The sequence below is a fragment of the Pyrus communis genome, chromosome 1 (assembly GCF_041283825.1).
Source record: "Pyrus communis isolate YQ-2024b chromosome 1, ASM4128382v1, whole genome shotgun sequence".
Lineage (NCBI taxonomy): Eukaryota > Viridiplantae > Streptophyta > Magnoliopsida > Rosales > Rosaceae > Pyrus > Pyrus communis.
Genome location: NC_142565.1, coordinates 13,613,609 through 13,625,835, shown reverse-complemented (window position 1 = coordinate 13,625,835; position 12,227 = coordinate 13,613,609). Strand labels below are relative to the sequence as shown.

Here is a 12,227-nt window from a genome sequence, read left to right as displayed (position 1 = left end):
TATCGTTTTTTTGTTTAGAATGTAGTCAACTTTTCCCAATATAACAATGCTTGGTTAACAAAAAAAAAAACATTGCTTGAACTATATTCTGTTAAATTAGAAAGGTGTATGGAATTATGTCAATTGACTAAGATAGTGTCCTCCTTTCTTACACCTAATTTTAATTTTCCTTTATTTATATATTAGAGAAGTATGGAATATTGTATGTCTAATAAACAAAACTATTAAGTTGGAGAATATTATGATCATGTACTACGCCGAACACCGAATAGTTCTTAAGCTAATCAATTAAAACATGACATGCCTAAAATATGAGGAGGACTTGCGTGACATGGTCAAACAACCGTCGTGACGAAAGATATTACTCTGTTTTTTGTCCTGAAAGGAAAAGTATATTAGTAGAACATGGTTCTTGTTATAATCTCAAGAAAGATCTCTATAACATAGTTTAAAATAATTCAGTAGAAAAGTATCATAAATTGGTATTACTCTAAACTGAAACCTGAAATATATCAATAAAAGTTCAAAGCTCAAATTGATCTAAACTACATGGTCCACCGTTCATACAAGTTTTTTTAATTAACAACATAAAAATAACTTACCAAATATCCAAATAAGCTAACTCTTTCTATAAACGAAAACAACAGAAAGCACAAGAATTCCTGCTCTTAACCATGGACAAGAAAGAAATCAAACAAAAAATTAAAAAGAAAAGGAAAAGGTTAATCGAGGCACATCACTACACAACGGCTGTGTGCGAATTCAATAAAGCCTTCGAAGAGCCGGCTGACTGTGATGAATTTTAGGTAGTGCAACTGCTAGACAAACACTGAGTTTGATCTTTTACTGATGATCCGGTGAGGTTAGACGTATAGGAGAACCTACACATACTCAATTCAGGTGCAAAGTACATTGGCACTGGCAACTTCGAAGGCAGGCTTGGCATGGGGGCCTTGAAATTGAGAACATTAATCACTTGCCTAATAGAAGGCCTAAAGGTAGGATCAGGATGGCAACACCATAACCCTACTATCATCAAGCACTCAATTTGCTGCTCATCAAATTCCATATTCAATCGTTTATCAACAGCTTCAAGTATTTGGTCATTTCCATACAGATCCCAAACCCACTCCACCAGCCTTACCTTGCTCGGTTCCTCCTTTGCTTCGACGGGCCTTCTTCCACAGCTAATTTCTAGGGCAACTACCCCAAAACTATAGACATCGGATTCTTTACTAGCCCTTCCATCCGTCACACACTCTGGGGCTAGATACCCCATGGTGCCTGCTAATACAGTTGTTTGTGAACCCAAGCCATGGTCTACAAGCCTTGCAAGCCCAAAATCTCCAAGCTTGGCATTGAAATTTGAATCTAACATCACATTGCTTGACTTTATATCTCTATGCACCACACATTGTTCCCACTCCTCGTGAAGATACAAAAGTGCCGATGCTAAGCCAAGGGCTATTTTGTGCCTCACTGTCTAAGTGAGATGGAACTTCATTCCAAACAGGTGGGAATCAAGGCTTCCATTTGGCATAAGCTCATAGACCAGAAGGAACTCACCTTGTTCATGACACCAAGCAATGAGCTGCACCAAGTTTCTGTGTCTCAATTGACTGATGATCCTCACTTCCGCTATGTACTCTTTTTTACCCTGCTTTGATCCTCTGGATACTCTCTTCACAGCCACTTCTGTGTTTGATTCAGTTAGCAAACCCATGTAGACTCCTCCAAATCCTCCCTCTCCAAGCTTGCCTCTCTCGGAAAAGTTGTTTGTTGCGTGACTTAATTCACGGTAAGTGAACCTCCGAGGCCCAGTTCCCTTGTCAAATTCATCATCCATGGACATATCATATGCCTCATTTATCTTCTTAGCCCTTCTTCTCCAAGAGATGAACCAAAATAGATATAACCCACAACTCAAAAGACCGAATCCCGCTCCTAAACTAACCCCAATTCTTATTTTTCTTTCTGCTTCATTATTACTACTGATCTCTAGGGTTGAACTAAATGACCAAGACAGAATGTTGTGTACTTCCACCCATGCACCCGTGGCAGCAGAAAAACCGACGCTTACTAACTCCGGCAAAACCTTGCTCAAATCAACTATATACGAAACACTAGAATTTCCAGTGCTGAACTTTGGATTTTTGGAATATGTTAAGAACACACTTAAATTATGGGAGCTAGAGTTATAACTTACCCATGCATTTCCTACTGATCCATTTTTCATGGTAGTTTTCCACGAAACGTTGGCTACTGAGACAATGGAGTTGACATTGATCCCTACGTGATCAGGACTTGGATCCCAACTATTTTGAAAACTGTCAAACTCTACAGCAACAATTTGATTTTTGGTGGAGTTGAAGGAAGAATCGGAGCTAAATAGAGCAAGGTATCCCCCAGTTGAATTTTCGGGGATTTTCGAATCAAATGGTGCAAGGAAGAAAGATATGCCGTCACCATAGTATGTATCATTCAAGGCTTTTATGACAAAGGTGAAATGGGTTGTGAAGTCAGTGAGCCTCCCCGTGCTGGCATCATAAAGGCGCATGGGTTGAGCGAATGAGGCCCGACCTGCACTTTCAGTCAGCAGACCATCAACTTGATTCTTTGTGAGCTGAATGACTCCTCTGGATGGGAAGGCATCACCTTGGAAGGTTATATCTTTTGCGTTTGTATCAAAAGTGGAGATGTTGAAGGAGAATGGCTTGGCATTTTCGAGTAGTAAGAGGAAGAGAAAGAAGTCGAAGAGAAAAGAGGGCAAAGTTTGTGTTTGGAGGTGGAAAATTGGATTGAAGAGAGCCATAGTTGAAGGGTCTGTATTCATAAAGAAAAGCAGGAAGGGGGATGCATGCTTATTTGGATGGAGAGGCATAAGTTGAGTTCAACTATATGCTTGTCCTAATTCAAGACTTGTTCTTATTATGTAGGTAAATAACCAAGTCAATTCCATCTAAGGATATTCTTCTCAACTGCTCTTACTCAAATACTGTATCACAAATTATTGAAGCCAACATTTTCTGATCATATTTTCTTTACCATATATAAACAACGGATTTTTATGTGTAGTAACAGAATTAAGGTTCAATTACATAATACCCCTTCAGGATTGAGGTTTATTATAATCTCATACAACATCTTTAAAACATTTCACTTTCATACCTCATGTACTACTTTATTTCAAAATAATACCTTCGTTAGATTTTCCATCTATTGGTCTGTTAAATGCTGACGTGGTTGCCACATTTGTGCTGATGTGGCTGTCATGTGGCAAAAAAATAATTTTCTATACATAAAAAATATTATAATATTAACCATATTTAAAATTAAATAAATAAATAAATAAAACCAGAAAAACTCGAGCCTAGATCCCCTTCCTTCCCCTTCACCTCTCTACAACTCCCATTTACAAAATCCACCGCTCAACCCGCGGTTCATCCCCATTGAAGCATTTCCATACCTAATTCTACCCACCAACCAACCCATTTAGAAAATCCCCACTTTGAAACCCTAATAACCTAACCCCCTAACTCGTAGAGAGTCCTACCTAGGCTGTCGAAAAAGTCAGAGTCGACGGAGAAGCTCTGAAGGTGGGCAGCAATGGCGGTGGAGTCGAAGGAAGCGGTGGGCTTGGGGGTCGAGGAGAAGGGGTTGGGTGGTTGGCCCCCCGAGGAGTCGTCGAACTCCAGAAACATGGTAGGAGGTTGGAAGAGGTGAGGCAAGAGAGGTCGAGGTTGGAAGGGTCAAAGAGGAGGAGGTCATCGAAGTTCGGATGGATGGACAGGAAAGAAGAGATGGGTAAGGGGGTGGGGGTGGGGGTGGGATGTGGGGTTGCGGGGAATGATTTCTGGGAGAAAGAGAGAGGGAGGGAGAGAGAGAGAGAGAGAGAGAGTGGTGGGACCCGTGCTAAGGGGTGCTCTGCGAAAGAGAGGGAGGGAGGGAGGGAGAGAGAGAGAGAGGTGGGACCCGTGCTAAGGGGTGCTCTGGTGGAGGGGATGGAGGGCTGGAGGGGATAGACGGACGGGAAGGAAAAGATGGGTAAGGGGTGGGGGTGGGATGTAGGGTTGGAGGGAAGGATTTCTAGGTTTGGGTTTTTCTAGGTTTTTTATTTTTTATTTTTTTTATTTTTATTTTTATTTTATAATTTTAATAGGGTTAATATTATAATATTTTTAATGTATAAAAAAATATTTTTTTGCCACGTGGCGATACATTAGCACAAATGTGACAGCCACGTCAGCATTTAATAGACCAATGAATGAAAAATCTAACGGATGTATTGTTTTGAAATAAAATAGTATATCAGGTATGAAAGTGAAATGTTTTAAAGATGTTGTATGGGGTTTTAATAATCCTCAAACCTGGGGGGGTATTATGTAATTTACCCTAGAATTAATTATTATATTTAACATTTAACTGATGTTTCTACGTAGTACTACGATTTAATGATATTCCTCTTCAGTTGGGAGATCTTAAGTTCAACTCTTGTGAATAACACTCTATAACAAATTATTATGGCTTACTCATTGTGTGGCTTAGCTCCAAATGTCACACACATTGCAGAAATATATTGTTCTATTAAAAAAAAAAAAAAATTAACTGATGCTTAAATTGATGTATCATATGACGGGCTAATTCCATTAAAAAAAGAAGAAGCAGGCAGTGTTCTTTCTTAAATTCTAATTCACAAAATATATTACACCAAATTACACGTGCATACTCCAACTGCAAGTTAAGCATCAGTTAACTTTTTTTTAATACAACAATATATTTTCGCTAGAGTGTGACATTTGGAGCTTCATTTTCGCTAAAGGTGTGACATTTGGAGCACAAACCCACATTACTTCTTACAATCAAATTTAATAGGATATATTTCGAAATTATGATTACTCTAACATTACTCTGGACTAATGTGAAACGGGACGTGTACTTGTAACGTGACGATTCAGTGCAGGATTTGTGTTTTGTCTGTATATTTGGCTGGGAATGTGGGTGAAGATTTAACAAATTCATTGGTGTGATGTTTGGTGGTCGGCTTGCCGGTATTGAGTGATCTATAAGGTGTGATATGCATACGATCCTTTTTACTTTTCACATACTCTTTTAATTTTCAGCTGTCGGATCAAATGAATTGAAAAATATCAAAGGACATAAATTAATAAGGAGTGTATGAGAAGTAAAAAAGATGTGTGGATAACACACCCCAATCTATAAGATGATAGCTACTTATTTTCATTAAGAATTGGTCAGGATTAATTAACTTAATTATGCTTTCGATCGAGAAAAATGACTTTGTAAATTTTATTCAGACTTTTTTCATTTTCTAAAGCTTAGGAAGCATGTGACAAAATAACAAGACAAAAGGATGAGACTGTTTCCAAAACAAAGATCCAACAAAATTGTGCGTTGATATTTTCTTCAATGTACCTAACCAACATCGCCGGTTGCCGTCCGAAATGTATACTTTTGGAGGGACTATGCATAGTGGTTGACTTACCAATGAAATCAAACCAGAGTCATATCAAACACTTGGGCCGGACAGACATAGGTGGAAGCACATGAACATTTTAGGATCTGTTTGGGCCTGAAATGATAACGTGGATCGAAAAGGGTCGAGTTGATAGCCATGATTTAGAATATTTCTATTTTTCTTATACTTTATCCAATAAAGAATCTTTCTGAAAAAAATTAATTGACTACCTCCATTACGTTGTTTCAAGCAAATACCACTATTTTTTATTTTGGATCTCCATATTCTCTCTCTTCGTAAAAAAGATGGGAGGTAGAAACCTTGATCCAATGGATATTGTTCAGGTCAATGAGCTTTCAGCCCATGAACAGGATCATTCCAATCGAGTGACGTTTGAAGAGATCAGGTAGATGTCTCGGTTGCATCCTATACGAATTGAAATTGCCAAGATCAAGTCTTGGATAAACATGAATTATCCCAATGATCATAATGCCCACGTAAATGAATAGAGACGAGTGAGTTGAAATGAAAAGGGTCCAGGCTGGAGCGGGTCGACCGCTGAGGGATGATGGCAAGGGCATGCCCGAATGGGCCTACGTGGTTGGACCTGCGCTGAAGGCAGCGTGCCCTAGGCTGCTGCAACGCGCTTTGTCGTGCGAAATGGGCCTTTGGAATTAGTTTTCGAGACTCGCGTCGTTCGGCTATGCTTGCACTTGGGTTTAATCATGTTGGGTTGCATTGCTGCTGCGAGTTGGGCCGGTTCCCTGTGGGCTTGTGTTGTGGAGCGTCATGGGTTGTGTTGCTGCTACGAGCTGGGCCTCAGCGTCGTGGGCATGTGTTCCTACTCACCGTGGGCTTGTGTTGTTTTTTTGAGTTGGGCCGCGGCAGAGGCTGCTGCTGCTGCACGAATTATTTGAGGTTTTAATACTAGGGTGGAGCTGAAATTTGGACAACTTATAACTCTTAGACGAACAATTTTCGTGAAGCCACTATTTTGAACCAAGCTACGAAAAATGGGGTTTTAGCACCCGTAACATGGTTGTCTATATTTCTGCGGAAATTGCACACTAGGTCAGAATTTTGAATATCTGCAATGATTGCATCGTTAGATCTTCCTGAAATTTGGATATATTATAGATGTTGGGCTAATGAACAACTTTCATGAAGGTAGCGTTAAGATCTGAACCACAAATAAGGAGATTTGGTGCGTTGGCCAGGTATTCATTGCATTTCGTTGCGATGAAATGACTTTTGTCAGTGGGTGCAAACCCAGGCATATAGGGAGTGTCATTCATCATAGTTTCAGCATTTCCAACCATGTTTTCCTTTTTCTATAGTTTCAGCATTTCCAATCATGTTTTCCTTTTTCTAGCACACATAAATCAAGGAATTAAAAATTTAGGGATTGGGAGCGCTAGAAAAATTCAAAGAAGGGTCAATTCTGAAAGGAATTGCGAGAGCTTCTTTGAGAATTAAATCAAGCTCTCAATGAAAGCATAGCAAAAATTCACTATATGAATTTGTACCTACAAAACAATTAAATACCTTTGATCAATTACCAAAGCCACATGTCCACGGAGGGAGGTGAGGAGGGGGGGGATTTTGTCAATGGATGTTCGATGCCTAAATCAGTTTCTCTGAAAAGAGAGAGAGAGAAAGAGAGTTACAACTTAACTATGTAGCGAAAGCTTAACAGAATTTCATATAGAATAAAGTATTTATAGGGAGATATTTGGCCACATGTGTAGGATTGCCATGCACTCTGTCAACGTCCAGTTGGTCAACTGTATCATCCAATGGATGGATGAGAGAATTATCCTAAAGATATAATTAATTAAATAATATCTTGGGTTTATCTCATGGTATCTTTGATTGGATTTGATTGTGATTCCTTATTTGATTGAGTTGGTTTTCAATAAAGAAAGCTTAAAGATATGGATCTTATCCTAGTGCTCAGACAACCACCTCATTTCATTTCGACCCGCCTGAGGGCTTGGACAGGGTTCCCCCGAAATCACGTTTACCACGCAAACAATCGAGCCTGATAATATCTCCCCTTCTTCAATGTTGATGAACGCATCATCCGATATGCTACAGTTACATCGGAAGTCCAATTATGGACTCAACAGCTCCAAGCAGAGCTAGAGTAACAGAGTAGTGGTGCCACCATCATCATGTTCGAGAGCAATGGGCAAATTTAAAACGACTTCGCTAAGAATGACCATGCTTGTTCTACATGACAATGGGATCTAATTCAGCATGGAATCAGGCAAATCTTCTACATGTCTTGAAGTTCCTACATTCTAGGAATTGACGTGTGCCGTAAGTAATCACACTCCTAAAGAGGATGCAATATCTACTCCTATATATAATCTAGGATTCTCTTAGCTTAACACAAGGATTCTATCCTAAAAGGTCTCTCTCCTGACTAGTATAAATATGCCTTTTGGGGGGTCTTTGATGGCACAGTCATCGCATTCTAATTCTCTTCTTGAGTCTTATACTTGCTTACTAACTTAACCATCGAAAAGCCTTTAGCCGGCACGCGCGCACACACAACACCCCCACCCCCTCCTCGGATCTCAGGCTTGCTCACTGTTGTTTGTTGTTTTATAGGTCACTCAAATTTGTGCCTCCACCATATGCAGCCGGGGCGCGAATTTGGTTCCAATACCCACTAACCAGGAATTGCAATTAATTTAAGTGCTAAATGACCGATCTATCCCTACTTTAGATCATCGATAAGATCGAGGTTCCTTCTTCCCCACTGCCAATAAATGGAGCTAGATGCCTTCAAGCTCAAGATTTACATCAAATTCAATCTCTACGATTATATTAAACCTTGAGTGATTCTTCAATCAACCCAACTACTTTTCAATACAAACTCATTTGCTCTTTAGCAAAACCTTTAGCTCTTTAGCTACAACCTCAAAGTTTGCCTTCAAAGCAACCTCTACGTACGATCCCTGAGGTTTGAAACTTTTATAGCTCTGCCACTCCGTTATATGATTTGGTTGACGTGGAATTCCAACCACCCTAATTTTCTTTATGAGGCACATGTTCTATATTAAGTCCAATTTGATACTAGTGATCTTAGCACACTCCACTAGCATTGTGGGACCATAACTTTCAGACCACCGGACCAAGATAGGGAAAACACAAAGACCAAACCTTACTTGACCATAAAAACACATCTCTAATCATATTTTGATTAGGACATAATCTTGAGAATTCCTATTATGGTGGGAATTAGTGTGTGCTTTAAACAATCATTAACCTAATAGGAAATGATCTCTTCCCAAATTTCCTATTAGGATTCTCCTAACTTTTAATACGGATCTCTATCCTTATAAGGATTTGCATTGGACATTATAAATACACCCCTCTAGGGCTCAAAGAGAAGAGGTTCTAAGTATCTAACCCTGGCATATCACACATCTTATTCAACGCATCCCTGCATGCTCATAAATGGAAGTACATGTGATTTGACTCTTCCTCTTTGACCAAGAGATATGTAGGGGATCATTCCCAGATTCAATCACATGCAGAAGCAATCCTCTCATTCACGGGCGTTCATGGAATTCTGCAACTATTCGTATATCAACGGTCATGCGTGAATTTGGTTTCAACAATTAGTATTTTCATTGAGAGATAAATTCTTATGTTTTCATGAACAATTAGCACCATGACGGTAGTCACAACCACTTCAATTAAGATTGAAGAACTCAAGACTCTAATTTCGTTTGAAGGGGACAAGGATGATCTGATTTCTCAGATGCCAAGAATGTCACTTATCATGCTAATATATACCCTTTTTAGGATCTTGATTAGTCAACAGTGAGGCTTGGTTTTTGCAAACAAATACAAAGAGGGGAGTTGTTCTTACTCTTATTATCTACTCCGATTAGATTAACTGTTTAATTTCTAGTGGTGAAACATGATATGATCCAAAACTCTAAGCCCTTAATCAACCTACAAGTAATACTGAGGATAGAGATGAAGAGGGAAGGAAGGAAGAGAAAGAGCAGAGCTCTTGAATTGCTTTTGTTTATATTTCTTTTTGTGTAAATTCTGATCTGATTACAATAATGAGAGTTAGTGCTCTTATACAAGTCATGACTCCTCAAGCCAGCTAGCAATTATAAAAAACTCCACTAAAATAGGAATAAGCCTAATAAACCCAAGAATTAAACCCTTAATAGTGATTATGCTAATCACTAATTACAGATCATATCAAAACAATTATAATTGAATAGCTTATGGTTGCTATCAAATCTATGAGGCAATTATTTTGGTAACTTTTCAAAAATAGGAGGTTATTTAGACGATTGGGTGTCATTCTGGAACAATGCAACCATTTGGACGAGTCATGGCTAAAAAGAATAAGTCTGCAAACCCGATAAAAAAAACTTGGTGTTACGAGGCTGGGAGCAGACCTATGAGAAGACAACCGCAACTGACTCAATACCTAGACAAATCAGAAAGATTATTCAAGAGTTATCATAGCCGCTCCAATCGAACCCATGGATCTACCATTGTAATAGTAATTTAACAACTTGTGAGTAATTCAGGAAGTATATATAGCAAACTATGACGGAGCATACAAAAACACTAAATTTGCTTGTTCCGCAACACTGCATCTGCTTATATCCTAATTCGAACCAATGCGCCATCTTGATCCAAGCCAACATTGCTCGGAAGAAGCCTCGACGAGATCCAGCTTCACTCTAGCGTTGTTCTTAAAAGTAGTGAATTTTGGCAAATTGGAACGACCTTTTTGGAGCAACCATCACGAAAATTCAGAACACTTCCCGAAATTTAATCGACAATCGTAATAGTTGCTCCACCTTTCCATTTCACTTTGCAAAACGCATTTGACTCACGATTCTCACCTGAACCACATCACCGAGTAGATCTACACAGCTCCAACAAGACTTCTGGAATTACTATAGTAACTGAATTAAGTAAAGCTCATGTGAACGTAGTAGGTACTCTAAAAAGGTCCAAAGAGATCAGAAACAAAATCTGACCAATTGATGTCTGCATGAAGAATGAAGACATGTGTTTCAGTATCTTGTCAACCAAGGTTCAAGAACGTTCATGATCCTATCAACAATCTCGATGGAGCCAGTAACTATGAAACCTAATAATGGTTTGAAGCTCGCTCAGGACAAACACAGTTATAGATTGAAGTAGCAACCAGCCTACGAAATTCAACCAATACAAGTCTGCATTGACAAAAATGGAAGCGAAGTCACTTGCAAAACATTGTACGAGAAACTCCACACTTGTAATTCGAAATGAAGAAAGGCAAAGGGCATGGAATGGAGTAGGAAACAAAATCTATGATATTTTGAAACACTCAGGTCGATTTTGGATTTAATGTAACGGGAATCATTTCCAGCGCAAAACATGAAGTAAATCTGGAGAAAAGGTCATCTCGCAAATTGCATGCACAGATTAGTGTATTTTCAAGTTACTCTAATTTTATCTATGTATGCAGGATATTATCACAACGAGCCTCACGCATGCTCTTAAGTATAAGTCGTGTGCGGCTTTAGAATAAGCAAACCCTTGATAGGACCACATCAAACTACTAATTGACCTTAAGCCAAGTCAGCTCAGCATGATCAAGAATGTCTTATGCAATAACTCGGGCGCCTAACATGGGTCAACATCAGGAAAGTACATACTCCGGACAGAAGACCAAAATAGGGAATGATCTTTTGAGGTCAACTATGAAATACCGAAGATCTTTGTTATCAAGAATATGTTCCTTCCGTAATAAGTGCAGTTAAGTATGGTTGTGATTGAGATTATTTAAGATATGACCATATGATCTGCTTACTCAAACACAATTGGTCTTTCGATGAAACCTAGCAATCCAAGAATTGTAAGGGCTTTCCAGATGAGAATAGAAAGCTGGGACTAATCATAACGTGGGTCAAACCAATCGAGGGAACGTTGATCGGTCCACATGAGAAATTATCATGGCATGGACTCGTATTGGTGCTTATATCCCAGACCACATGTCAAATCAACATGTTCTACATGTTAAATCAACATGTCTTGCCACCCCAGAACCAGCATGTCCGAAGGAAGAGCTATTATGATAAAACCTCAATATGAACAAGTTTATCCCGATCTTCTTCAATAAGACCCTGAATTGGATGAACTGTCATATGGTTTGGAATACATCCTGATCAGGAATGTGATTGCTATTAACAAAAGGATTCTTAAGTTATTTGACTCCAAGCATCATCTGTTTGGGTTAATATTTAAATATTGAACTTAGATGAAGAAAAGCCCAAGAATACCTAATTAAAGGAGACTTGCCCGAAGCCCAGCACCAAGCCCATAAGCAAATTGAACGGTTGTATTTGTTCAAATTATGCCATTATATATATGGCAATAAAATCAGAAACTCAATCATCAATTTCATTTTTCCTTCTCCATATTTCACAGAGAAACGCTCAATCAATTCGCCAAGAATCCAAGTTCGTGTGCAAGAACTTGGATTAGATAGTTGTATCCTGCAAGATAGACGTCCATTTGAACTACTGCACTGGTGTAGGGGCGTATTTCTATCTTAGGAGATTGCTACTGCAAGCCTCTATCTTCCTAACCAAGTCAGTGTTTTGTGGTTTATTAATTTAGTTTTATTAATTGTTTATATTGTGAGATATATATATATATATATATATATATATATATATATATATATATATATATATATTGTATCCTTGTGAAA

The 12,227-nt window shown here is 38.8% G+C and overlaps 1 protein-coding gene and 1 pseudogene across 1 annotated transcript; both read right to left on the bottom strand.

Moving 5' to 3' along the window:
• Nucleotides 1-468: 468 nt before the first annotated feature.
• Nucleotides 469-2,869, bottom strand: LOC137721384 (lectin 7-like). Its single transcript, XM_068460478.2, has one exon. It carries the CDS (start codon nucleotides 2,831-2,833, stop codon nucleotides 1,484-1,486), a length of 1,350 nt encoding a protein of 449 aa, XP_068316579.2. The 5' UTR covers nucleotides 2,834-2,869; the 3' UTR covers nucleotides 469-1,483.
• LOC137719850 (L-type lectin-domain containing receptor kinase IX.1 pseudogene) lies at nucleotides 803-1,378 on the bottom strand (annotated as a pseudogene).
• Nucleotides 2,870-12,227: the final 9,358 nt, after the last annotated feature.